The sequence below is a fragment of the Zygotorulaspora mrakii genome, chromosome 1, assembly GCF_013402915.1.
Source record: "Zygotorulaspora mrakii chromosome 1, complete sequence".
Lineage (NCBI taxonomy): Eukaryota > Fungi > Ascomycota > Saccharomycetes > Saccharomycetales > Saccharomycetaceae > Zygotorulaspora > Zygotorulaspora mrakii.
The window spans coordinates 1,599,310-1,626,711 of NC_050719.1; the positions used below are offsets into that span (position 1 = coordinate 1,599,310).

The window sequence follows — 27,402 nt, forward strand, 5'->3', positions numbered from 1 at the left end:
TTTATCTCGTTATTGTTTGCGGCTTTGGCCGCACATTGGAAGATCAGCTTCTTCTATTCTTCTTTGCAATCCTCGAGTTATTTCTTTCTGAGCGAGCTCTTTTGGCACCACGTTGATTTTCAGTTTCGTCCATTTCTTCGCCCTCGTCTTCCTCCACCACCTGTTCATTTGAGTCCTCTGCTTCATCGGAGTTGGCTTCTGAGTCTTCTTCATCGTCTACGAATTCTTCACCCATATCTAGGTCAGCATTCTCTGCATCACTGTCGTAACTTGCGTTGTAATTGATACTACGTGTTTGGGCTCTTCTGAGAAGTCGTTTGCCAGGTTTCATATCAGAATATTGCTCCTTTAGCGTCTCAAAAGTTTGCAATACTGGTAGCATGTCCGTTAGAAACTTTTTTAAATACTCGAGCTTAGTCCTTGCTGCGTTAAACCTAGCCTCCTTTGGTAACGGATGTTTGTTTATCAATGAGTTAGAGTTGGTATCAGGGGAGGGTTTTTCATTTTCTTTGTCACTCTCATGAGGTGGCAATGTTGTAGAATCTGCACCATTTAGTTCTTTTTCCGGATTGTCATCTAAAGACATTTGACCATTTAAGGCGTTATGGTCCTGTACCTTTACAGTATCGCCTGGTGTAATTTTATATTCTAAAAAGTCCAAAAACTCTTTCAGAGTGACTGTGTCGCAGCACATCTCAAACCAGTAGTTCTTATTTGCAGTATATTTCCCATGAACGGTGTCACGTACAACAGATGGTGTGTCGTGATATATCACTTTAAATTGTGAGCTCATCTCCTGTCCATGATTCTCGAACAAAGTAAAAGCATCGACGGTACCATCTGAGAACTTACGCAGAAGCTCCTGCAAACTTCTCAAATCGCGATATGTACTTGCAATTGGAGAGGAATCATAAGCGTGAAGTCTTGGGAGATAAAAATCTCCGATTTGAGGTACCCTTCCAATGAAAAACTCCTGCTGCCTCAACTTGTATAGCTCATCTTCAAATGGATCACTTAATGGGTTGTCCTGTAGTTCACCCTCGAATAGACCACACCACTTGTCATATAAAGCGATCATTACTTGATCTTTCTCTTCTTTGGGAGTCTTTTTCATTTCTGCTTTTATTTCCTTCAGGAAGTCAAATTTCTTGACGAGATCAGCTCTTTTACCACTCTCAATTTGTTTCTTAACATGTTTTTTCTTACTCCTAATCTCGTACTTTGTCTGTACCATAGAACACAGTTTTCTGAATTGAGCCAAGGTAATTGAGGCACCTTCAACCATATATCTTGGCGCATGCTGAGTTTGTATTCCAAATGAAGGATCTCGTTTGAAATGCGATAGGTGGTAGATCTCATTGCGAATTTGTGGAGATTGTGCGCTACACCAATCAAGAAGAGACCTAAAGAGAATCACTCGATCATGAGGTTCAAGCGCAAGTATACCATTTCTATCAAGTTCAGAAATGTATAAAGGATCTGATTCTAGCGGCACTATTTCTTGTTGGTGCCATGTATAAAGATTCTTGGTCAAAATTGAACCATTTTTTGGATCGACAGGATCTTCTAATTCGTCATTCTCAAAAATTTGTGACTTGGGTTTCAAGAAAGCCTCCACATCAAGCGTCTCAAATTTCCATTCCTTGGGATAACCCCAGTCCTTGGCATGAGCACGCAGCTGCTTCATTAAATGTGCAAAAATTTTCTTGGAAGAATGTAACTGATTCATAGTTGCATGAGGGTGATGCGTCTTTTGAAGTTCATTTGATTTTGACGTCGAGAAAGTCAACTTTAGTAGGGTGAGAAAGAGGAGATTCATTTTATCTTGTGCTGATACAATATCCTTTATAGGTACGAAATCCTGGTATAAGGTCGTCCGATGAGCTGACCCTTCTGTATTAATAGATGAAATACCTAATGAATCCTCGGGGTATAAATCCAGACCTATTTCAAAATCTTGAAAAGATAAATTCAACAGTTCTTTTGCGAAATATAAGCTGAACTTGTTTATAAATGACATAAGCTTCATGATAGTACCTGCGTAAGGGACCGCTTTCATGTTTGGATTTTTCAATCTTGATATGATACTGTGATGCGTCTTGTAATCAGAAGAGAGTAAAGGCATGTTAGGGGTCCAGTTTCCATTAGTTAAGGTAGGTACTGAAGACTCGGTTGCTATTGGGCCACTTTTTCCATTGGCTGAAGATTTTTTGGCATTTTCCTTGGCGGCCTTCTTCAGCAGTGCCGCCCTCTGCTTCTCCTTCTCTTTTGCCAATTTTTCCCTCTCCTTGGCCTTGGCCCTAGCTCTAACGGCAGCTTTTGACCTTTTATCTTTTGCAGCAGCAGCAGCTTCTTCTTCGGCGATTTCATCTGGATCCCTTTGAAATCGAGGTAGATGTACACGTTTTGATCGTCTTAAACCAACTGCATGGCCTGACATACTAGGAGATGTTTCTACATGCTTTATATGCTCAAAATCTTCAAATGTTAATTGACCTAGCCTTTTCTCTTTGGGTGCTGTTTCATTCTCTCTATTACCATCAGCAGTTCCATTTCCCAATATACCCTCTGCATGAACTTGATCTTCCCCATTGGAGATATTCATGATCTCTCAAGTATCTCTAATAAATGAAGAAGATTTCAGAGCTTACCTGTAGTTCAAAGAAGGGCAGAGAAGAAGCAAATGGCAAGTATTAAACGGAAGATCACTATTACTTTGTCCATTTCAGTGCTTTCGCCAACACGCGTCAGGCTCGTGGAAAGCGACGCCTTAAGAGACTAACAAAATATACCAAAACCCTATACAAGAGGTAAATAAGTATAGTCTCCACCAATTTATAACCGCTAACACTTTTTGAAAAAATGATCCCAACCTAATTTATTTTATAGATATGTAATTATGCACACTAGTTTTGAATGTTTTTTGTTCTATAATGGTGGTAATGGCGACCGACACACGGGACACTGAAGTTTATAGCTCATCCAGTTTTCCAAACAATGTGTATGAAAAATATGTCCGCAGGGCGTTACCATGAATGATTGTATGTCTCTATCATGGGTTTCCGGAACATCATCCACGTAGATTGCTATTTCTGACATACAGATGGAGCAGTCCACTGTGAAATTGGATGATACACCATGCTCCAACAATTCTTTGGAGAGCATAGCCCTATGATAAGAATATCCTTCCGGTATAGCCATCCGTGGCAAAAACCACCGAGCACCTAAAATACTCTGTAGGTATAGAATAGATATCTGAAACAACAGCCACAGGCACAGAATAATAACAAATTTCACATCTTTATGGTGTCTAAAAACATTCGATGAGTAAGTGAAAACGTAAGCCACTGGCAAAGTTCTGATTATTGTTGTCCCTATAATAAATTTCCACAGTAGTGGCATTTCGTCCTGCCTTTGTTGACTTACAGAACCATCAGATCTTCTCTGTCTAGAGCCCTGCGTTCCTTTGATGACATTTCTAAAGATCTGTGGAATCCAATAAGAATTGAAGATAAATATTAAAACATATTCGAAAACCATTCTGATGTTACGAGGCCATGAAGTAGAACTTAACGTCAAAAGTGTGAAACATATCAGCATAAATAGCAAACGACCATATATGGTGCCACTAATAGAGGCTTCATCAGGTGTGATAAAATTGTCTGTAGCATTAGTAGCACGATTGTTCTCGCTATCATTACTGTTTCCTCTCAATAATGTAAAAATACTGACATTACGTTCGTTAAATTGTGAGGAGTAAACTGATATCAGGTATCTCGTTTCGAATATTGATGCCAAAATAAAGCAGGCGAAAGAACTTAAAACCAAAGGTAGATACAGTTGGGGTAACACACTGGCGGCAATAAAATAAAGGGTTGCCAAAGAGCCATCAACTAAGTTAATCATAGAGAAGCAGTAAAAAGATATCTTGTTTACTCTTGATGGCGTATTTGTGTGCTGCATTTGGCATAACAACAAGTATATTTGGGCTGCAAATAATCCAATTCCAAGGAGAAGATGATTTCTAATTGATCTCATTTGAAGCTCGTACCTTTTTCCTTTGACATTATTCAGGTTGAGTTCGATACCACAGTCTGGAGAGTAAAGAATTCCCGATTTCAATTTCAAAGGAGGCAAAGATGACAAATTGGCAGGCCTTCCAAGTGGCCAATTGAGCTCATCGTCTATCATTTTAAGCTGATCGGGCGTATATTTATTCCATGGTTCAAGCTGTAAAAATCCGATGTATTCACATTTAAATTTTGCATTATCATATAATTCCAGTAGATCAGTCATTGTCAAACTTTCTACGAAGTTTGAAGCAGTCCAGTATTCTTTGACCAATTTCTTTAAAGAGTTGAACATTTTCTCATCTTCATTCTGATACTGTAAACCCATATAATGAGGAATGGCAAGCAAGGAATGAAATTTTGCACTTTGCGTCATTAACAAAATTCTGCCTCTTTGTACATCATATATAGCATTCGTTGTCATAAAATGCTTTTCGTTCTCATTCTTATCAGAAAAATCAATACGTAAAGATAAAACCTTCCATTTATCCGCCTGGGAATTGAAGAGTTTTCCATTACTCTGACTTAACCTATCGCTAACTGTATCTTTATGAGTTATCTGTATGCTGATTTCACCGACTTCAAAAGTAACATTGTGAAATTCACCATAAAGGGGCCAATTGTGCATGTAAGTGTCGCCAGAGGGAGGAGTAGTATCAGAAAATTCAGTTGGTGGCTCAAAAAACTTGGAAATCGGCATTGGAATTTGTTCGAATTTATCATTTGATACAAGATCAATTTCACCTAAAAGTGTACCCGGAATATTGGATGGGAAGACATTCGTATCTGAGCTACGATCACTATCAGTCCATATATTCTCCTTAACCTTGTTGATAATCTCGTCTGGCAAAACGGCATAGTTCTGATTTTGCTCCCAATGGTCATAATCCTTGGACGGTAGTGGAAAAGTTGCATTAATATTCGAGTCACTTAATACATCTTGGTAAGAAAGTTTGAAACCTGTAACATTCTGGAAATTCGAATTAAAAGTCATATTCTGAAAAGAATCGTATTCAAATGACCATTGAGATTTCAAACTTCGTAATTGGTTAAACTCGTATTGTGAAGAGACACCATCACCACCGGGACTCGAGAGGAAAAGAAAAAGGATGATAACAATGAATATCAATGTATTACCGTCAATTTCCATTGCGCAATAGTAGGTTCATCCATGTGTCAGGAATCAGTTGAATCACAAATCTCCCAGAACCCTTTATTTTAAGAAGTACTTTCTGTATTTCAAAGTGTCCCACATTCAAGAAAAGCTAAAAAAACGAAGTCATAGTCAACGAGCGAAGGCAATCAAAATTGTATAGCCGGGGCTACTCAAAATTGAGTAATATGTATAATCAATTTCAGTTATAATTATAGTCATAATTAGTTAGTCATATACTTGCTAGTTTTTCTAAATAAAATGTTGGGCTACATGTTATTTGAGGAGTGAATTAAAATTAATGTTCCAGAATTTGTAAGTTGCCAGTAATAACGACATTTTCTAAGATAGAGCCATTTGGAATATCAATCCTATGACCATCGGAGCACACAATAATAACTGTACCTTTTAATGTAACATTTTTACCCAGGAATACGTTACCAGTAATTGTTAAATGATCTAGTTCAACGATTTTTGGTATATGACCAATTCTTAAATTGAAATCGGACACTTTCTTGAAATGTGAGCCCAGTTTAATTAGAGGATTTGGACCAAATCTTGCTGGGTCAATTTTCAACGAACCATGCTCCAAACGGAACAAATCAGATTTGACTAGCAACAGATCCGAACAAGTTTTCACGGGTAAAAATCTTGATCTCGGGACAACAACACCATGAGCACCTTCAAAATGTCTAATTGCAGCACCACATGCAGTTTCCAATTGTAAAACGTTGATTTCTTGACCATTTCTTTTGATAGTTTTACTATTTGGAATAATCTCCATTGTCAACGAAGCATTTTCTATCAATCTTTTGACAGCTTTTAGATTAATCCATAAATTATTCGTGTTGAAATTCTTGAACTTTCGAATATTTTTAAATTCATCAATATGCTCTTTTGGAACTTGAGCAACTTCTAGAAGACGAACTTGACCATCATACGATATCAAAGTACCACCTTTCACGTCGGCTCTCGTCTTATGCGTCAATTCCATGATATATTCAGCTCCTGTCTCAATCATATGGTTCAATATCTTTAGATCAACCATTGCACCCAAATTATCACCATTTGAGACGAAAAGAATTTCCCTACCCTGCGCAATTAAGGCATCTAATTCACCAGATGAGTGTAGCGATTCAAACAAGTCACCGTGACCGGGTGGATACCATGAGTCTAACGGATCATCGTAGTGAGTTGGAACCGGCAGAAAAGAATCTTTGAAAACCCTGGGGTATCTCGACTGATTGAATGATCTGATTCGGATCCTGTTAGCCGTATATTTCTTGATCAAGTGCTCAGTATCCTTGTCCGTATTGAAAGAGTTCATCAACAGTAAGGGCACATCGCTGTCGTACTGTCTATTCAGATACTCGATCTGCCTAACGGAAAGGTCCAAGAACGTGTTACCCTCTCTGACCTCGATGACACTTTTGGGACCCACGCACCCCATAGAAGTACCCAGCCCTCCATTCAGCTTCAAAACAGCCAACTTCGACAAATTGGCTACGCTCTCAGGCTGATGCTCGACCAGCTCGTTGTAGTCGATAACTTCGTCGTTGGACGGCGAGTTGATCTTTTCCCAGTCCAGAGTGTTCCCCGACGACTTTTCGACCAGGTACCTCCGGAACAGCGTGAAGAAAGAGTCCAACTCATTCTCAAACTTTGCACGCAGCTCCTCGTTGTCCTTGACCGAGTCTGCCAACTTGTTCAAGGCATTGCGCATCTGCGACGCTGCAACGCTGTTGGTATTGCTCTCGAACGCATATGTCGAATGCGTCTTTGTATGCTTCTTGTGGTACGACATCACTACTTGTGCAATTTACTTGTACTTCTCGATTCCTCCGCACTCAAACCTACTCAAAACCTCTGCAAGCTGCGACACTCCTCTGTATCCAAAACTTGTCTTTATATATATTCGCTGAGAGCCCAAAACAATCCTTCCACCCCACAAACAGGCCGACTTCTGCAATAACTATCACTTCTGCCACACACTCCTGTACTTGCTCGTCCCTGTGTTCCACTAGATCCCGTTCTCGATCCGAACCCACCAGGTCGCACCTCCCAGAGGTAGTCTCGATCGTTGCGTGCCGCCGCTTGCAACTGCTCGTTGCTATTCGTTGTTGTTCCTAGTTTGCAATCCAATCGATCCAATCGATTCTGCTCCCCTTGCGGCTCGCGTTTGATCTTGGCCATTTTCTGTTTGCGCGTTGTCTGCGCTCCACAAGCCGTGTCATGCGAAACGTGGGACCGTAAAAAAATATCGATTTTCGTTGGACACGCAGCTGCCGCTTTGGGACGCCCTGGGCTACCCAATCCGGTATCCTACTTCCACTTTCGGAACCAGGACGCGGATCCATTTATGGAAACTTTGAATCGCCCCTTTTTTTCAGCTTTTGTGGAACGCAATTTTACTTAAACTCAAAAGAAGAATGTCTCTTTCTACGAACAAATGCTTTTTTAAGTTCTATTGGCATTGGGCGCCGCAGGCCCACAGCGTAAACACAGGCAGAATCACGGATCAGTTTTCTTGGTTTTTCCTATTCTTTTCTCGTCCAAAAATAGAAGCTCATCGCGTCTGCCGGCAGAACAGCAGACAGCACCGTGAACGGCACGATGCGAACGGCGAGGCTGGTGGCCGGGTCACATATCGGGTGGGTTCAAGGTTTGGTGCTGGGGTTGGGGTTTGCGTCTGGTTTGTTTTAGCCGCCGAAGTCGCTACTTTTCTCCTTTGTCGGTTTCACTATATACTCATACATAATATAGATAGCTAGGCACGCGGACAGATCCTTGGCAGTATGTCGTTGGGAATATGGCCAAGGCGCTCTTGTCCTGGAGACCACGTTCAGCACCAACCCAGCTCCGAGTCGTCAAGCAGTTTCCACCCAATGGCTATAAAACCTTGAAGACCGGGGGGTTCCGAGGGGATCTCTTTCTTGTTTAGTAGCCATTTCGACCGGTACACCTGTTTCATGACGCTTTCTGCGTCGGTATACTTACGGCGATTAGCTGCATAGCTCACATCACTTTGCTGCTGATCTTGCAATTTGAAAGGTTTCATCATATTCAACAGACTTGTGATCGTTACGATATTATTCATGGAATTCGACAGTTGCACTATCAAGTCTTGAGGTTTTATCGTGGGATGGTTTCCCAAAGTGTTCTGCACGGCGAGGCCAATTAACGAGGTCGGAAGTTGTTTGATCAGCTCTATAACATTCGATACTTCATCGACTATACATACGCAGTACGGAGATACGACGCCGCGGAGCAAATTGGATTGTTCGTTTTTCCTGTTTTGCTGCAGCCCCAGTAACCGTTGGTAGATCTCATTGCCGTGGTGGTTGCCGATATTATTAGCGTAATTTTCTTCCTGGTCAAGGTTGTGCTGCTGCTGATGCTCTGGCGGATGGTTTTCCATGGGTCTAAAATTATAATCGATTCGGTTGGTTGGATTCAGTTTGATCAGTAGCATCAGCAGTTTCAAGGTCAAGGAAATCAAGTCACATAGCGATTTGGTTACTTCAGATATTAGTTCGACTTCATACTTCAAAGTCAATAGCGCATTTGTGATGTTAATCTTTGTTAGCAGAAAATCGTGAAATAGCTCAGCCAACGTCAATATCTCCGTCTCGTCATCGTCTCGGAGATCTTCATTTGCTTCATTTATCTGGAATTCAGAGTCTGGATGCCAGATTAATTTTTCACCATTTATGTCACAGATTGACCGTCTATTCATTGCTATTTCATTTATCAGTTCCCCTAGTTTGATACTTTTAAGAATCGGCTTCATCCTAAAAGAGCTCTCGTCGACAGCCCACTTTGCATCGTCAGACACAAAAAAACTTTCCGTACTGCCATGAATCGGAATGTTGATCAATTTTGGCCCACCGTACAGACAGCTTTGTAAAGAATCGAAAATAATCAATATGACATATAATCTTTTAAAGACTATTAAACTTTTGGAATGGTTATCACTCTGATCCTTATCGGGGTCTGTAACACTTTTACGATGATCATTATGGTAATCGCTATCTTCGAAAGAATCGAATAATAGCAATTCATGTATTTTGAACTCTTTGAAAATTGTCACTGACATCCCCAATACAAAGGAATTATCGTATCCAACAATCGCCAAAATATAGTTCAGGAGGATAAAAGTTGACAGGTATATTATTTTTATTTTTCTTGAAACTTGTTGCTTGATTTCTCGAAATCGAGGATGAACATCAACAATTTTTTGTAAACATTCATTCAATGCATTTATGAATACTGCTTTAATTTCTAAGGCTTCTTCATCAATTCCATTGATATTATTATTACTATTTGATTTTTTATTATTGTTATCATTATCATTATCGTTATCATTATCATTATAGTTTCCATTGTTATCAGTAGTGCTATCACTTTCACCATAGGTACGGTTTTTCGTGGTATCACTGCCCTGAATATTGTCATTATTGATGCCACCGCCGTCGAAAAAATTATTATATCTCTTCTTCAAAGAAACTCTGATCAATAACTCTAGAGAATTTCTAAACCAGACTATCACGTAATTATTAACTTCGTGAATTGCCGATATTGGTTGTGTATTCACCAAAAGAATTTCATTAGTTAAAGTTTTCTTATTCAATGGTATAACTGGGAAACCTGTGTGTACAAATTCGTAATAGGAATCAATAAGATCAACATCAGATATTTGACCATAAACAATGCCACGGTTCAAGCTTGATATCCCGCATGCACTATCGCTTGCATAAGAAACGGAAGATTTGTTAGAATTCATCGATATATTACTACTCGAACTTTGCGATCTCTTATGTGTAGGTGCACATTTCCGTTTCTTCTTTGTTCCAGACTTTCTTATATCGCCATTCTTTTTAGAAATTCTAGTTTGTGAAGCCTGTTGTGTTTGCTGGACCCGTTGCATTTGCTGCGCTTGTTGTAATACTTGTGGCATCAATTTTGTTTCATTTTGTTGCAATGGCTGCTGTTGTAGTAAATCAGGTACTAATCTTTTTGTCTCGTCGACAGTGGCTATTGGTAAAGTAAGATTTGCTGTATTATTGTTCGTTGCCGAAAAGCCTGGATAAATAACAGGAGCACCTGGTGACATAGCATCACTAGCAACGGATCCCTGTCTTGATTGGTATCCATTGACGCCGAACTGGCTAAAAGAAGAAAGGGATGAGGCCATGGCAGGTCTCTGCTGAGAAAATTGAGAATATGGATACAAATTTTGTTGTTGCGGTTGCTGTTGCGGCTGTTGTTGCGGCTGCTGATTTATCATGCTTGCATTCGAAGGATTTCTTAAAATTGGTGGAAATGACGTAGATTTTCTGCGTAATTCATCAATATCATCAGAGAATACATGTGATTGAGCGGTCCTATTTGTAAGAGAGGAGTAGCTCGCTCTTTGATCATTATGGAATGATCCATTATTAATAATATTCGGAGGCTGATATCCATGAGATGAAGACCCACTTGGTGTCGCGTAGAGTAATTGCTGATCAGCGATAGGAGTATTCAAATTCTTGATGGACAGGTCACTTTGTAACGAATCAATGGAACCTCTTCTTGAATTGTTAAACTCGTGGTACGGTACCTTCCAAAACTGTTGCTGGCCTAAATTACCATTTTTGTGGTTACTGCTCGCATTGTTGTTTGCATTGTTTGCGCCGCCGCTAGTATTCAATGGTCCCGTATTAGCTTGCGGAAGGTACTGCGCCAGAGGCGGCAGCAGTACAGACTGCGCCCTCAACGAAGGGGATGACAATCCATGCGCACTGCCGGGGTTATTAATGTTGTTGTTCCCATCGCTGGAAGTTGAGCGTGACCTAGGTCTGCTCTCACTCCTGGTGTATCCCTTGGATGGTCCCCTTTTCAACTGAACCCTGTCGAACGCGCATTTCTCTCCATTCTTGGAACAATTGGTGCATATCCCTTTGTCTTCGTTGTAGTCGCACTTGATTTTCCTTTTACGACACTGATCACAAGCCCGAGAGGCCTTTATCCTCCTCTTGCCGCTGTGTGTTGGGCCATGGCCATGACCGCTGCCGCTGCCACTACCGCTGCCGCCGCTCGCGCTGTTACTGCCTTGCTCTTGCTGCTCTTGCCTCTCCACCGTATCCCTTTTCTCGAGACCCGAATCCTGCCTCACACCGGCGTCTATCGACTCACCTGCTACAGCTCTCCTGGTCTGAGTCTCATTCATCCCAAATTGACGCCGTTCTTTGTCTCTAGCAAGGAAACAACTATTGAGGCCCACCAAGTTCACCACACAATACAATAATGAGTTTGTCCACGAACTTGTGTTCCCTCTCTTGACGGATGGTTAAAGCTATCGAGTTATAACTTTTCTGTAACCCTTGAAAAATGACCACGATCCCACCGGCCACAATCTTTAACAGCCGTTGAACCTGGCTGACTTTAACTCCGTAGTATCACTTTTTCCCTGACTCTCTTGCGTTTTCGTTCGTACGTTCGTTCGTTCAATCCTATTATTTTGTTCCTTTGTTCTTTTTTATCCGTGTTGTGGGATAATGAGCCCTGTGCTCCGAGCGTTCTTGTTGTTCCGCCATTTCCTACGTTTTCCCACCTTTCTCACCGGCTCAAATCCGCAAAGATTGTCTGCGAACGTCCCCCACCTCATTTGTCGTTCACCCACTCGCTTTTGTGCCCACTGCCAATTTTCCCGGGCAATCTGCCGATGGCTGCCAGCACGGCAGACGGCGTCCCGACGTCCCGGCAGCTTTTTAGCCTTTTGGCCCCGCCTTTTTTCGGCGCAAAGCAGGCCGCAATGGACCAAAGCGCTGGGGAAGACGCCGCAAGACGTGCAGAATGTAACACACGGGTTCCAGGAAGTAGCAAATCGTAATACGCATTGGGAAACCGGGGGATGGAAGAATGCTGCTTTCTGGAAGCCGCGGGGCGGAATAAATATGTTGCCAAGCAATTGGCACCATTGGTGACCGCCGGTGACTTAAAGTGGCAAAGGAGGGGTAGCGGCTGTGTACGGTGGGGTGGTGGGGTGGTGGCAGAGTTGCGAGAAAGGCAACCGAATGGCTTCATCCTCAATGTGGGGCAGCTAAATGGTTGAACTGGTTGAACTCCACGTTCAATCTAGTAAATTGCGCATACACAAGGCGGAGCCGGATATACAAAAGTTCTGTGGATCTTTTGGGATTTGCGGTGTGTACGTTCAGCGCGCAGTACCACGGATGCTCGAAGTTCTCTCATGCAACTCAAGATCGAAAAGTGTGTTTCTTGTGCAACAAATAACGTGTAACATCTACTCTTGGCGGATTCTTCTGATGGAGACTCTTCTGATGGGATTTGCGAGCAATTATGCGTGGCCGCCCGCGTCGTAGAGGACAGTGGGAAACTGCCCAGTCGTAGCCTAGTATGGGCAAACAAGGCTCGGATCAGGTGCTCACGTCTTTTCCTTACTCTTCTGTAGAGGGGCGAACTCGGGGAATGCGTCTTGGTGCTTGTAGCGGTACGCCGAGAAGGTAGGGTCGTTTGGGGTGTTTGAGGTGTGCCTCGTGCAAAAGCTCGGCGGCTACGCGTCTGGCCGCAAAATCGTGAAGTGGCCGAATAGCCGCACAATCGTGGTGGTGGTTGCTGTTCACCGAGCTGTGTCGAGCAGAAGTGGTACCTCTTGATTCTCAGCTCTGGAGTCCAAGACCAGTTGCTAATGTCACAAAATGTGGTGATTGACGTCTTTAGAAGGTTTCTTCTTCGATTTCACGCAAGGCGCGGCAGTCCGGCACGCAAAAAACCGGAACAATTGAAGCTTTTAAACAGTGACGTTAATACGTACCTGCAGTTTGGAAAGTGCACAAGCTTGCCCGGCAATTAGAGTCTAACTACTATTTGTAGCAAATGTATTAGTATAGGAAATATTACTAAATAGAATAACGGTGTCAAAGATGAAGATTCACTTTTATTAAATAATGCAAGGTGCAGGCACTCAAAGTTGTGCCGGTGTTGCCATCTTGAAAATTGCAGATCGGAGCTGTTTTGGCCGATTTGAAGAGCTAGCATACGTAGAAGCGAACGATCGCAAACTCGCCGCTCTCTCCAGGTGCTTACGACGGAAAACGAGTTGGAATTATATCGTTTAGACAGTTCAGGATAATTTGCATGTTTACGTCTCTTTAGAACCTCTTCGCTTTCAAGATCGAGCTGAGCAAAGTGGTGCTCCACGTTCTAGTACACATGGCGCACGAGACACTAAAAAGCATTCACTAGGGCTCACAGGTCAAGTAGCAGTGCCTGAAGAACCATTGCTCGTAAATGTGCGAAAGACAGGCCGCAAAATTACAGTTCACTGCTTGTGTTTTTGCTTCTCTTATATTTGGTAGCGCCAGGCGAAATGAAAATTTCAATTTGATTGCATGTGGAAACATGGCATATGAAGAGATTGAAATGTGGTAGCGGTAGAAAGAACAAAAACATCATCGCAGAGCAAGATGGAGGAAGTACAGGCAAGACATCGCAAGGAGAATAAGGACCTCCAAAATAAAATCACTGGCATGAAGAAACAGGCCACAAAATCCACAAGAAAAGAGATCAATTCAAGGTGCAACAGTCTACAGGAATCTCTTACGGAAAAGCACGTACAGGAGATACAAGAACTAGAAAAAGACAAGGAGGATTCTTCTACGGGAGCTCTCAATGAAGTGACTCCCGAAGAGCTCTTGCTGGAGCTAGAAATTGCGGATGAGAAAGATTCGGTGAGTGCTGTGGAAGCTATAAATGCTCCGGTGAAGAAGCGCCGAAACAGACAAAAGGAAAAATTGGCCAAGAGGGATGCCGAGGTTCAAAGAATTAAAGAGGAGGCAGGTAGGGAGGCTGCCCAGCAACCCGACCTTAAAAAAATGGAGCAAGAAGCGATCGATCAGTTGTGTGATTTTAAAAAACTAAAACCGTTCGATATACAACCCGATGGTCACTGCCTGTTTGCTTCTGTATTAGATCAATTGACTATGCGTCACAATCGAAGTGATCTCGATATCCATCAGTTGCGATCTCTGGCCTGCCAATACATGCGAGAAAATAAAGAAGATTTTATCCCGTATCTATTCAATGAAGAAACTATGGAATTGCAGGGCATTGATGAGTATACAAAAGAGATGGAAACCACGGCAAAATGGGGTGGAGAACTAGAGATTTTGGCCCTCGCCAAGTCATTCAATTGTCCGATTAGTGTACTTATGTCGGGCAGACCTCTGCATGTAGTTAACGAAGGTAGCGAAAAGCCTGAATTGAAATTGGTGTACTACAAACATAGTTATGCTTTGGGTGAACATTACAACTCTTTGCGCGATGTTTAGAGGGGACTTTAAGCTTCTGTAAAAGTTCATAATCCCCATATCCTTGCAAATCTATAGATTTACTTAATTTACGTGAAATTACTTTGCATCATAACTAGTATACCAGCTATAGAGAATATCTAAAGTGGCTTCAATTTAGCTCGGCCTACTTGCAAAACTACGAAAAATAGAAATGAACTTCAAGGATCAAAACAAAAAATCACTTCATTTCACATTCCAAAAGGTTTAATGTCAGCCCTTCACAAATTTCTATTGGGAAGGTCCACAAATAATCTTTCAAGTGGGATTGTCGGATTAGCAAATGTGGGTAAATCAACCTTTTTCCAAGCCATAACTAATTCGAAATTAGGTAATCCTGCAAATTATCCGTTTGCAACAATTGAACCTGAAGAGGCCAAAGTACAGATTCCATCAGAGAGGTTGAATCATTTGTTTAAATTATATCAGAGCGAAAAGAAAATACCTGCCACTATAACCGTTTATGATATTGCTGGACTTGTACGTGGTGCATCGAGCGGCGAAGGCATGGGATCAGCTTTCTTAAATGATATTAGGCACGTCGATGGAATTTATCAGATTGTTAGAGGGTTTGAAAATACTGACATAACTCATATTGAAGGCACAGTCAATCCTGTAAGAGATCTCTCCATTGTGCAGGACGAGTTAGTACTGAAAGACTTGGAGTTTCTAGAAAACATCAAGGAGAGGTTGGGCAAGAAAATGAACAGATTACCAAAGAATTCAAATGATTTCTCTAAGATGCAAGTAGAAGTGAATTTACTAAACAAATTAGAAGAGTTCCTTTACGAGGGAAGAAAAATAATACATTTCAAGCAGGAGTGGACTCAAGAGGAAGTTTGTATTTTGAATAGGCATAATTTTTTAACAGCAAAGCCGTCCCTCATTTTACTGAACGTTACACCAAAAGATTATCTATTGCAGAGAAATCAATTTATTGATGATGTCAAGAAATGGCTGAAGGAGTATTCACCGGATGACGACGTTCTGCTTTTTAGCGCTGAATTCGAAACAATGTACAACAAGTTCAAAGAAAATGATGACGTCAAGGGATTGAGTGATTACTGTAAAAACATTGTGGGGGATGATGAATCCCCCAAGGTTGAAAGTTCTGCACTACCTGATATTATCGTCAGAATGCGCGAAGCTTTGGGATTAGTCTCATTTTTTACTTGTGGGCCTCAAGAGACAAGACAATGGACCATACGACAAGGTACCACTGCCCCGGAAGCTGCTGGTGTGATTCACACAGACATAAAGGAGACTTTCATAAGTGCTAATATCATTCATTTCGACGATATAGCTTCCGTCGAACCCCCATTACAGGAGTCCAACCTAAAAGCCCAGGGTAAAATCAAGCGTGCTGGCAAACAATACATCATGAATGATGGCGACATTGCAGTCTTCAAAGCTGCTGGTGCTAAAACAAGATGAACATAAATAGATCATGTATATACTTTAGAAATTTTGATTAATGATATCAGAGCGTTTGACAAGTTTTCTTCTCATATATTTAAATCGAAGAGCTGGGTTTATAGCATTTGTCACAAAGGACTTGTTCTCATCATAAACATTAGATCAACTCAAAGAAGAATCTAGATATCAGTGATGTTTCAACTGAACATATCATCAGCAGATTCTTGACCTTCTTGGCTTACTGTAGTAGCGTTCCCAAATGCAGATCGATTTAGATTATTTTCAAATTTTCAAGAAACGCTTCAATTTATACTCGAGTCGGAAAAAAAAGCATTTACAATGAAGCTAAAATGCCACTCTGCCGTTAGGGCTCAAATGCAAATAGGAAACACACACAGAAAGTAAAGAGACTAATCAGAACATTTGTAAAAGATCGCATATAAATATATATACCAATGGAGAACTACATGAAATCAGCGTGCTGCTGCTGTACAGTTGATATAAAATCGTTCGTTGTTCCTAAGTTTAACCACTGATAGTAAGACAGAAGGTATAAAACTGTCAATACCTAGAGTGGGCTAAAATCATCAGCTTCCACTAGAGTTTAACGAATTTTCCACAAGAATTGAGAAAAGACCTTTAATGAAGAAAAATGTGACAAAAATTGCTACCTCCAAGGCGACTAGCTAGCGAACTGCTTAGTTCTTGGCGACAACAACTTCGACATCCACACCTGGTTCAATAGTAATTTGGGTGATTCTCTTGACAATTGAGACTGGAGCTTCCAAATCGATGTATCTCTTGTGGATTCTCATCTCGTAGGTGTCCCAGGTCTTGGAACCTTCACCATTTGGGGTCTTTCTGGTAGAGATCTTCAAAACCTTGGTTGGTAATCTAACTGGACCCTTCTTGACCAACTTGTGTTGTTCAGCATTTCTAACAATGTTGTTAGAGACGTTTTCCAATTGCTTAACCTTGGTAGAGGTCAAAGTAATTCTGATTTTGATGATTTGAGGTTGTTCTTGTTCCTCACCCTTTTCCTTTTGAAAGTCAGACATCGTTATATTATACCTTTTGATTGTTCTTTCTTACTCTCCTCCGTAGTGGAAGGCAGATGTTAACCGTAGGCCGCAGATGACATTGTTATGTACTATCGTTGAAAAACTGGTTCCACTAGCCTGCAAAGTCACCATGCCGAGGGCTGTCAACGGTTCATGAGCCAAGTTTGGCAAATTTGCAGGACCGTCCGGCGTCATGCCCATCGCTGTTTGTCGCGATCACATTGCGGGTGCTTCAGTTCCGGACAGTTCGGAACTGAAAAAATATCACGTTAGAAATGAAAAAATCCATGAAAAGTTATCTGGGTGTCCGGGCTAACCCATCTTGGTGTACGGATGTGAAAGTCAAAACAGTCACCTCTAGTACAGTATGGTAAGGGCGGGTAACTTTCATTTGGCAGCGATTTTTCCCACAAAATGCGCATTTCCTGGATTAAAACTATCTCCAGCGGAGTTCGGCGGATGTAAATCTGTTTCCAGATTATCTCCGTAAAGGGTGAATTTGGTGTCAAGGCTTTATCATATCAATAATGAAATGTGCTGAACATGAAAATATGTATTAGTAGTTGCATCGGCCAGTCACGCTAGAGATAGTATTTAATGGGATTGGTTTTCCCTGTATCGAGTGCAACTCCAGTTCTTGATCAGCTACTTTACAGTAATATAGCCATCAAGGTAGGAAAGACGGGGATTAGTAGATTAAACAATGACAGTATCTGGAGATAATGCACTTGCATATTTCAAGACCATATCGTCGGTTCGCGAGACCACTGGGGCAGTTTATGATCTCGTGAAGAAGAATAGTGGGGGCAACTACTTCAGCATGAACTTGTCGAAAATGGATGGTGTTGTTGATTATCTGTGCAAGATTATTGCTCGCGATTACCAGACAGATTACGGGTCTATACCGCCACATGGGCGCTGGCAGCATCTAAACGCAGGTGGACAGCTCAGAGTCGAGGCCCTGATTGATCAGTGGCGCGCAGATAACGTCGATGAGTTGGAGATCTCCAGAAAGTTGATCGATTTGATCGTCATCACCGTTTTGGTCGATGCCGGTGCAGGTAATGTCTGGAAGTATACGGTTGAAGGTGATAAAAGCTATAATAGATCAGAGGGGTTGGCCGTTGCCTCCTATCACATGTTCGTGGACGGCCAGCTATCAAATGAAGGAGCCGAGAATCCTTACAAAGTGCATGGTCAAAGATTGAGCAATATGACAATGGGGGAATTTGTGCAGGGATTTCAGATTAGCGAGACAAGCAATCCATTAAGCGGTATGGAGGGTAGATTGGCGCTTATTCAAAGGCTCGGCGAGGCTTTAGTGAGTCGTCCTGATATTTTTGGCCCAGAGGCAAGACCGGGCGGCATGGTGGATTACCTGTACGCGCACTGTGACAAGAACAAGAGCAACACTATAGACCTAAACCTCATTTGGAATACATTGATGGATGGTTACGTCACCATCTGGCCAAAGGGTAGAACCACCATAGACGACATGCCAATTGGTGACGTCTGGCCGCTCGATACGAAATTGAGTTCACAGCACTCCACTAAATGGGGAGAGGATCAATATCTCAACAGTCTTGTTAGTTTCCATAAACTAACACAATGGCTATGTTATTCGTTGTTAGTTCCTTTCGAAAACTTTGGGCATAAATTTACCATTACAAATAAGAATTTACAAACTGGTTTGCCTGAATATAGAAACGGTGGTCTCTTTTATGACTTTGGAGTCTTGGAATTGAAACCCGAACATTTAAAAAGGGGGAAAGCCCTTTCGCTAAAATTGAATGCTGATGAAAACATTCCAACGTTTACGGCCGAAGATGGTGTTATCGTAGAGTGGCGATGCTTGACGATCGGTCTATTGGATGAGCTACTTGTTTTAGTCAACAAAAAACTGAGTGCTAATTTAAGTTTACCTCAGGTCATTGAAGCTGGCTCTTGGAAAGCCGGTAGAGAAATAGCAGCGGAGTTGAGGCCTTCTACTAAAGGACCTCCAATTGATTTATATAGTGATGGTACTGTTTTTTAAACGGCGCACGGCAACCTTGTATTCTATATATTGTTTCTCGTTATAATAGGAACTTGATTTTCATCTTAGATTGTGAACATGAAGCTGTTTTCGAGGTTCTCATTCCACACTAATAGGCGTCTATTCTTGATCCTAAGGTTCATTTGTGACGTTAGAGCTTTCTTTAGCTCTTTAGCCACGATTACGGTGAACTGGCACAACTTAAGATGTCGGTATTACTTGAAAATCTACTTTCCCCGGTCCTAACTTACCTGTGTAATGCGCGAAAAAAGAGCAGACACTATTACTGGCAACTGCCATTCTTGAGTTTGAAAACAAAACTATAGACAAACTGTGCATTTAACAACTATTTGCTAAGACGCTTAATATTGTGTCTTTTGCACGTCATCCATGGGACCCTTGAGTCCACTGCAAGAGTTATTCCCTGAGTCCAACAACATAGAGATATCCGGCTTCCAAAATGAAAGTGAGCACGACAGTGATGATACCAGAGGTCACCAAGATGATGCTGAGTCCAGCGCAGATAGTGTTCTTACTGGAATACTGAAAGCCATAATGGAGGAGCAACAATGGCATGATGTGAAAGATTATCAAGTGGCTAGTCTATCGGACCGCTTTTACATAAGCGATTTATACGCTAGGCGGAAAGAATGTATCATGGATAAGATGACAAAAGATCTATCAAAACAAAAAACCTATACAAATGATAGCAATGAATTCAAGAAATATAACGAAAGGGTACGAAAAGAGTATGAATTACGAGAAAAAATAGAGTATCTACTCCGGCAACAGCAACATGGAGACGTGAAGGTATTAAGCGAGTCATCTATTTATGAGCAGTATTTTGCTGGAAGAGATTTAAAAACCTTGAAGGGAGCAAGTTGTCATGGCCCTAAAACAAGAATTACCTCAGTTTTAAAGCACCTCCATTTACGAAAGGATGCTGGTACGGAGCAACGATTAATCTCCGATGAAACATCGTCAAAAGCTTCAACACACACTTACGTGATAGATAATGCAAGCTACGGTCAAATGGCTATAGATGAAGGTTCATTCCCAATTAATAAATTCGAGACAGAGTTGTTATCTGCTTTGGAAGAGAAAACAGATTCTTATAGTAATGAAGAAGAAGAAAAGCCTTCCTTCATAGCTAAATTGTGGAAGATAGTGAAGGACCCCCATAATGATGAGTATCATGTGCAAAGGAAGCTACGCGTAAGGCATATGCAGATGATAGGTGTCGGCGCATGCCTCAGTGTTGGGATTTTTTTAACTTCTGGAAAGGCATTTTCATCTGCTGGCCCTTTCGGAACGTTACTGGGATTTGCATTGACAGGTAGTGTAGTGCTTGCGACTTTACTCTCTTTCACAGAGCTTTCCACACTGATTCCCGTGTCTTCTGGATTTAGCGGGTTAGCATCCAGGTTTGTGGAAGATGCCTTTGGGTTCGCATTAGGCTGGACATACTGGTTTTCATGCATGATTGCCCTGCCCGCCCAGGTTCTCTCAAGCACCTTTTATCTCAGTTATTATCCGAATTTAAATATGTCAAAGGGACGTACCGCTGGCTTTGTGATATTATTCCTGATGTTTGATATTCTTGTAAATCTAGTTGATGTTAGAGTCCTCGGTGAAGTTGTTTATGTTGTTGGAATACTTAAAATATTTATAACACTTGGAATAATCATAGCAATGCTGATCCTTAATGCAGGACATGGAGGTTCTTCGCATGATCAAGTAGGGTTTAGGTATTGGGACTCATCAAAGACAAGCGGAAATTTAACGTACGGCATGTTCCGCCCCACATTTGACTTATCGGATACTGGTAATGGTAGCACGCACGGAATCAGCGGTTCTGGTGGCCGCTTTTTGGCAGTTATGTCAGTGGTTCTGATCTCGACCTTTGCTTACAGTGGAGCTGAGATGCCTTTTCTCGCAAGTGGTGAAGCTATAAACCCAAGGAAGACTATTCCCTCGGCAATTAAAAGGACATTTTGCATTGTGCTGATATTGTACATTTTTGTACTACTGAGTGTTGGAATCAATTTTTACAGCGGAGACCCCCGGCTGCTAGCATACTATAGTGGGTCCACCAAGGAAAGGTCTCTTTCAGTGGCGAATGGCGTTGGCACGAATTGGCAAATGAATAATCATTGTCAAGCAGGGATGTACTCTAATCTCCAGAATAACAATTATAGTTATTCTAGTCCTTGGGTACTAGCGTTACAAAACTTTGGCCTCTGTACTTTCGCTTCATTCTTCAACGGAATATTAATATTTTTCACAACGGCTGCTGGAATATCTTCGCTATTTAGTAGCTCACGAACACTTTACTCTATGGCAGTCCAGAGGAAAGCGCCATCCATTTTTCAGAAATGCAGCAAGAATGGGATACCCTATGTCTCGGTTTTGTTCTCAGGATTATTTGGAGGCTTGGCATATTTAGCTGTTGATAAAACAGCCAGGGAGAATTTTGATGTTTTAAGTAATATATCCAGCGCTAGTACATCAATCATATGGATGGGCTTAAATCTCTCATTCTTGAGATTTTTCTATGCATTGAAGAAGAGAAAGGATATAATATCCAGGGATGACAAGTCATACCCCTATAGATCACCCCTTCAACCTTACCTTGCTGTATATGGGCTTGTTGGGTGTTCTCTTTTCATCATTTTTATGGGATATACAAATTTCATTCATACCTATTGGAGCACAAAATCTTTTTTCTCTGCATACGGTGGCCTGATGCTCTTCACTATTTGCTATATAGGCTACAAGGTTTTTGGAACCTCCAAAATTCAAAGATTAGATCAGTTAAACATGGACAGCGGTAGAAGGGAAATGGATCGAATGTTTTGGAATGAGAGTCGGCAATATTCTGGTCCATACCGTGAACGGCTCAAGAAATTGGTCAATTGGCTCTATTAATATTATATAGTCGAAAGATGCTGTTGATGTTATAGCACCAATATGATATATACTACCATATACAACTGGTCCTCCTTTTGTGAGTTTTTCTTGTCATGCGTGTGCGATAAGTGAAAAATAAAAAAATTAGTCTAAAAACGAGATGAGATAGAGTGAATATGATTTCAATCGGTATTCCTTTCAAGTACAAGGTGGCTCTATCGATTGATCTAACTTCACTTTTTCATATATGAGCGGTAGAGAAAGCTATATAAAGCAAGCTAGAAACGCTTTGGCTGAGAATGATCCAAAAAAGGCTTTAAAGATTCTCAAACCTTTGAAAAAAATTCTCAACTCGTCTAGCGCCCCTGATGTCCACCTGCTTCAGATTTTTGCAGACGTTTATCTCGAGAATGGGCAATTACAAAATGCGTATCCTTTGTTGGAAAAGGCATGTGAACTTGATCTCGATGGTAAGAAGGGAGGATCTGACAAATTCTTCACGCTGGGACAAGTAATCGGTGGACAGGATGGTTTGAACATGCTTATACAAGGTATTCAGAATATCTCTGCAATATCCGGCGATAATTTGGATCAGGAAGAGGCTGAGAAAAGTGTTGAAGGCCTTTTGGCCATGATCGAAATTTGGATGACGGATTTATGCATGGACCCAAATGCGGAGGAACAATGCGAAGAGCTTATCCAAAAAGCGATGGAAATCAGTGATCAAAAAGCTGCAGAGGTCTGGTCTACGTTGGGATCTATTCGTATTTCCCAGCAACGATATCAGGAAGCATCAGAAGCGTTTGCTCAATCATGGAACTTTTTTGAGCTGAAAAAGCAGGAAATAAAGAATGACTTAAGTTTCGATGAGTCTATATCACATGAAAAATATATTCAATTACTTCAGCCTTTGCTTTCACTAATGAAAATGTGCATTGAGTTGGGGCTGTACGATGTTTCACTGAAAATTGCGAACGAAATAAGGGACATCGATGAAGACAACCTTGAAGCTCACTATTTAGAGGGTTTTACTCATTATATGGTATGTAAACTGGAAATGTTCAAAAAACAAAATTTAGAAGCTGATATCAACGTTAATAACGTTTTTGAGTTCAATCAACATTTCCAGGAGCTGCCGCTAAATATTAATGATGAGGATATAGCAGACAGCGTATATGAAGCCAGAATTTCTCTAAGTATGGCCTCGAAACTGGGAGAAACCTGTGAGCTTGCAGATGAAATAGTTCAAGAGCTCATTGCAGGCACAAACGAACTACTGAAGGAGTTAGGAGGGCCATTACCAATCCAAGAATTGATGCAAATTAAAAGAGATGAAATCGATGCCAACCAAGATGAACTAGATCTGGAATCTGAGCTGGTAGCGGATTAAGCCAGACCTTAAATAACAAGATCAGTCAATCTGCTTGCTTAGTAGTCTATAGACCTGTAGTAACTTGAAATACTATTTGATTTTTTTTTTTTGCCTACTTAAAATGTTTACTACACCTTCTCATTACGGGAGATATTAAGCTTGCTGGATATTTCATCATTGAGCTGTTCTATGTCTTCCCAATCGTCATTCTCTGCCTGTACATCAGCATCATCTCCTTCCTTCTTACTTGTACTCTCTGGATCCGCAGTCGGCTGTGCGTTCATTCCATTGGTTATGAACTGAGTCAGGTAGAATGGGCGTGCTTTCTCTCCGTAGTCTGGATCCACATGGTACTTACTAGCTAACTCGTCTTCATCGCTCAAATATGTCACGAATTCCTCTGGTACAAGACCAGTCTTCGTCCTCTCATGGTTTTCTGCCACCAGCCAACCTTGACCATGTCTGTAACTTATGAATACTATATCTCCCTCCTTGAGTTCTAGCTCATTGTCATTCTCAGGTTCAAAATCATACAGCGCAACGGCCAACTGGTTTATCACGTAGTCGTCGGGAAGAATTATGCTTTGCCTTTTATCATGCTCATGAGCCCCCTCGTTCCCTCTAGTGCCCTCAGTCGAGCCATCTATCCCGTCATTATCAGAAGTATGGTTTGAATCATCAAAATAGCCATAATGGAGGGGATTGGATTGACTGTATGCAAAGTCTTTTATCGATATGTACCCTGGCGTTTCAGAATTCATCGTATCAGCATAGTCCTCTTCAGCATCATTTGGGGCACGATCGCTATACCTACTCCTTATACAAGATTTCCTACCATTTGAAGAATCTGCAGTGGAGCCAGGGACTTGAAACATTGCTTCGCAATACCTTGTTACTACAGGTGCCTTCTTAATAGTCACTGCAATTCCCGTTTATTTCATCTTGATCGCATAGTCAAATATAGAATGTATATACGCGAGATAAAAAACAAATATTTAACCTTGAAAATCGACATCGATAAACACATCGAAGTTCTCAAGCCAAGCAATGACAACCTCGCACAGAGCTCAGCTGGAGGCCCGTAGTGGCGCAAAAGGAGCCTCCTATATTCCCACTGGCACACAACATGCCAGGCTTGTTCCAGGACATACAAAATTGAAGTATAGAAGAAGTAATCAATATCCAGAAAAGCTGTATGAAACCAATAGGGAAGACGGAGATACTGAGACGAAGGAGAGTTTGCAAATCGGAAGTGCTGATGAAAAGGTTAGTGATGGTGACCAGGAAATCGAGGAAGATGCAGACAGCGACAACTACCAAGACAGCGACGACGATCAAGAACTGTTGCTTCAGGAACTTAATAAGATACGACAAGAAAGGATGATTGCCAAAATACGAAAGGAACAAGAGGATGAAGACAAAGGGGAGGTTCAACCTGTCTCGGCCGTACTGCCTTTGGAGCAAACGAAAAGCGGTTGGCGCAGTAATACAACTTTTGGAAAGCGTAAGGTCTCAAAAGAGTCGGCAAAGGATGACAAAAGGCTTCAAAAGGCTTCAAAAGGCTATTTGAACAATCTTGCGAAGTCGGATTATCATCAGGATTTTTTAAGGCGCTTCGTTAAATGATATGGTTTATATAAAGGTATGTACAGGGCCCGCAATAGGGCGTTTATATGTTGTTGATATTACATTTTAATAATAATACCGTTTATGCGGTTAGGGACTAGAAACACTTTGAAATGTCTTTAACAAATCGTTTGAAATCAGTCCGACTTAATGATTCTCCGCCTATGAAATCAACTTGGGTATATCTGCCTCCCAGTGGACCACCGTTAACATCGGAAAACTGTACCATATACTTATCCATGTAAAATAGCCTCAGAACCCTATGATAATTGGCATTAATATAATCATATCGGATGGGAATAAAGGCGGATTTATTGACAGATGATTTTGTTGGAAGGTCCACATTTATCGATCTTGGAATGACTAACTTTTTCTTGCTATTGAATGTCAAGTGAGACTCTTGCAAGAATTCTTTGATGCCAGGCTGATCGGCAAGCCAGTCTTCTTGGTTTTCTTCGAAAGTCTGTATTAATTCGCCGACTAAGTCTGTGCTGATTTTGTAGTCGTGTTGCAATTGTGGAGTTTGAAGTAACAACGATTTCTGTTCCATTTGTACCATACAACGGGCAGTGCTAGTAATGGCGTTGTCATAGTCATCGAGTTCAAACCATATTTCGATTGGAGGGGCATTCGTAGTCTGATCATTGAATGTAGACAAATCAGGGATGAATTTTAATTGAACGTAATATTCATGTTGATCAACAGTGAACAGTTCGTCTTTGGTGCACAAAGAATCATACAAGGGTAGTTCCAAGAGTTTTGAAGTGACTTGGGTTATCTTTGGTTCGAAAATTCTTCCTTTATTTGAATCGTTTTCCTCTAAAGGTCTTAATATTTGTCCCAGAGTCATGCTAAATATTTTAGAGGGCTCCCTGTCTAGTTTGAGATCGACCATTTTAGCATTATTGTTTTCATTCATCAAAAAATCGTACCATTCATCAAGCTTTTCATCACTTGAGTTCATTTTAACTTCACTGCCAACCGATTTTGTAGATTGTGAAGAGATTTTTGCTAATGGCATCTGCAAACGACACCACTCCTTTGTTTTATCAATCCAATCGAGACATTCCGTATTAGTGAAAGGAAATTTTTTAAAAGAGGAGGGCTCACTTAAACAATGAAAGGAAATCTTCTCTACTAGCTGAGGTTGATACTTGACTCCCCAAAGTAGTAAGTTTCTAGCATTTAATACCCTTTTGGATCCAAATGCAGACAGCTCGTATGCGTCGCCAGTGTCTTCGTTATCGAAGGATACTCTTTCAAAGTAAACGGCACTTTCTCTTTGTACAAGTGATATAAGCTCTTCCATGTCAAATGGCTTTACCGAATTCCGCTCTGTATGGTGCGAAATAATATCCTTAATTGATACTCTGAGAGTAGATACGTTCCCTAAAATCTTGTTAAGAGAAACTTCGACATATCTTATTATTGAGGCCGTTCCACGAACTATGACAATATTTTCATCCAATGCAACGGCTACAGTTGCACCAATTCGAGCGAAATTGTTGAGTATTTTACCGTTGTTCGTAAGAAGAAGAAGATACATGTCACGGGTATTCACATCGATAATTCTTTCAAGAACCAGATCTTCTGTCTCGTTCATAGTGTCACTGACGCTACACTGCCAGCATTCATTAATGACCCTACTAATGATTTCTGACTTCGTTATTTTGCCACTGGATAAGTTATAATATTTTTTTGCATAAGTCTTCAACTGACTAGCTGTGTATGCAGACTCCAATAGTTGCTTTATTTGGTCGTACCTTTTTCTCGATAGTACTGACGTCGAAGGCTTCTGATAGTGTATAGATCTTAATGCCTGCTCTTTGGAAACTCTACTCTTAAATATAAGCAATTTCTTTCTTTGAGATTCAATCGCACGGAGAACATCACTCGAGTTGCTCCTTGTCCCATTTACCTCATTAAGCAATGATTTTGAATCTGTATAGCGTGTCAATTCATGATCTGTGCCCAGCTCTACACCTTCTAAAATTGATAATCTGCTGTCCCCATTTCTTCTTTTGAAATAATTAGGTAATTCTCTTTGTTTTAGCAAACCAGATTGTTTAGCATCAAGTACAACTATGTTGGCCCTGCCCGGCTTTAATTTTTTACCTCTGGTTATATTAGGATGTTGACTCATTACATTGCGATCGTCTTCTGGAATAAATTCACCAACGGTGTCTAGGTCGGATTTCACGTCATGAATGCTGTTTTCATGTCTTGATTCATCTGCCTCTTCATCCACAAATTTGCATTCTAGACGGGGATCTGTCGAGTTCGATTGTATTAATCGTCTTGCGAAGCGGTTAACATTAAAAGTGGAAAGCCGAAAATACAATCTCGGTACTAACATATAACCAGAGCTTCTGTACATGCAGCTATGATGACCATGAAAGATCTACA

At 41.1% G+C, this 27,402-nt stretch overlaps 13 protein-coding genes across 13 annotated transcripts; 6 read left to right on the forward strand and 7 right to left on the reverse strand.

Annotated features, from left to right (window-relative positions):
• Positions 1-43: 43 nt before the first annotated feature.
• On the reverse strand, positions 44-2,605 carry IOC3 (Ioc3p; the record flags this gene model as incomplete). Its single annotated transcript, XM_037286713.1, has 1 exon — positions 44-2,605. One exon carries the CDS (start codon positions 2,603-2,605, stop codon positions 44-46), a length of 2,562 nt encoding a protein of 853 aa, XP_037142608.1.
• Positions 2,606-2,928: 323 nt separating this feature from the next.
• Positions 2,929-5,220, reverse strand: TUL1 (ubiquitin-protein ligase TUL1; the record flags this gene model as incomplete). The annotated part of the gene is made up of 1 exon (XM_037286714.1): positions 2,929-5,220. The coding sequence occupies one exon, from the start codon at positions 5,218-5,220 to the stop codon at positions 2,929-2,931; it is 2,292 nt and encodes a 763-aa protein (XP_037142609.1).
• A 301-nt stretch (positions 5,221-5,521) lies between these two features.
• HG535_0A08280 (UTP--glucose-1-phosphate uridylyltransferase) lies at positions 5,522-7,027 on the reverse strand (the record flags this gene model as incomplete). The annotated part of the gene is made up of 1 exon (XM_037286715.1): positions 5,522-7,027. The coding sequence occupies one exon, from the start codon at positions 7,025-7,027 to the stop codon at positions 5,522-5,524; it is 1,506 nt and encodes a 501-aa protein (XP_037142610.1).
• A 1,038-nt stretch (positions 7,028-8,065) lies between these two features.
• On the reverse strand, positions 8,066-11,434 carry RGT1 (Rgt1p; the record flags this gene model as incomplete). Its single annotated transcript, XM_037286716.1, has 1 exon — positions 8,066-11,434. The coding sequence occupies one exon, from the start codon at positions 11,432-11,434 to the stop codon at positions 8,066-8,068; it is 3,369 nt and encodes a 1,122-aa protein (XP_037142611.1).
• Positions 11,435-13,694: 2,260 nt separating this feature from the next.
• OTU2 (deubiquitinase OTU2) lies at positions 13,695-14,558 on the forward strand (the record flags this gene model as incomplete). The annotated part of the gene is made up of 1 exon (XM_037286717.1): positions 13,695-14,558. The coding sequence occupies one exon, from the start codon at positions 13,695-13,697 to the stop codon at positions 14,556-14,558; it is 864 nt and encodes a 287-aa protein (XP_037142612.1).
• A 228-nt stretch (positions 14,559-14,786) lies between these two features.
• On the forward strand, positions 14,787-16,010 carry YLF2 (Ylf2p; the record flags this gene model as incomplete). The annotated part of the gene is made up of 1 exon (XM_037286718.1): positions 14,787-16,010. One exon carries the CDS (start codon positions 14,787-14,789, stop codon positions 16,008-16,010), a length of 1,224 nt encoding a protein of 407 aa, XP_037142613.1.
• A 680-nt stretch (positions 16,011-16,690) lies between these two features.
• Positions 16,691-17,050, reverse strand: RPS20 (40S ribosomal protein uS10; the record flags this gene model as incomplete). The annotated part of the gene is made up of 1 exon (XM_037286719.1): positions 16,691-17,050. One exon carries the CDS (start codon positions 17,048-17,050, stop codon positions 16,691-16,693), a length of 360 nt encoding a protein of 119 aa, XP_037142614.1.
• A 706-nt stretch (positions 17,051-17,756) lies between these two features.
• HG535_0A08330 (URC4/urg3 family protein) lies at positions 17,757-19,088 on the forward strand (the record flags this gene model as incomplete). The annotated part of the gene is made up of 1 exon (XM_037286720.1): positions 17,757-19,088. One exon carries the CDS (start codon positions 17,757-17,759, stop codon positions 19,086-19,088), a length of 1,332 nt encoding a protein of 443 aa, XP_037142615.1.
• A 390-nt stretch (positions 19,089-19,478) lies between these two features.
• Positions 19,479-22,016, forward strand: SSY1 (Ssy1p; the record flags this gene model as incomplete). The annotated part of the gene is made up of 1 exon (XM_037286721.1): positions 19,479-22,016. One exon carries the CDS (start codon positions 19,479-19,481, stop codon positions 22,014-22,016), a length of 2,538 nt encoding a protein of 845 aa, XP_037142616.1.
• Positions 22,017-22,245: 229 nt separating this feature from the next.
• ACL4 (Acl4p) lies at positions 22,246-23,388 on the forward strand (the record flags this gene model as incomplete). Its single annotated transcript, XM_037286722.1, has 1 exon — positions 22,246-23,388. One exon carries the CDS (start codon positions 22,246-22,248, stop codon positions 23,386-23,388), a length of 1,143 nt encoding a protein of 380 aa, XP_037142617.1.
• Positions 23,389-23,498: 110 nt separating this feature from the next.
• Positions 23,499-24,245, reverse strand: NBP2 (adaptor protein NBP2; the record flags this gene model as incomplete). Its single annotated transcript, XM_037286723.1, has 1 exon — positions 23,499-24,245. One exon carries the CDS (start codon positions 24,243-24,245, stop codon positions 23,499-23,501), a length of 747 nt encoding a protein of 248 aa, XP_037142618.1.
• A 172-nt stretch (positions 24,246-24,417) lies between these two features.
• On the forward strand, positions 24,418-24,996 carry CWC15 (U2-type spliceosomal complex subunit CWC15; the record flags this gene model as incomplete). Its single annotated transcript, XM_037286724.1, has 1 exon — positions 24,418-24,996. One exon carries the CDS (start codon positions 24,418-24,420, stop codon positions 24,994-24,996), a length of 579 nt encoding a protein of 192 aa, XP_037142619.1.
• Positions 24,997-25,093: 97 nt separating this feature from the next.
• On the reverse strand, positions 25,094-27,373 carry SLS1 (Sls1p; the record flags this gene model as incomplete). The annotated part of the gene is made up of 1 exon (XM_037286725.1): positions 25,094-27,373. One exon carries the CDS (start codon positions 27,371-27,373, stop codon positions 25,094-25,096), a length of 2,280 nt encoding a protein of 759 aa, XP_037142620.1.
• Positions 27,374-27,402: the final 29 nt, after the last annotated feature.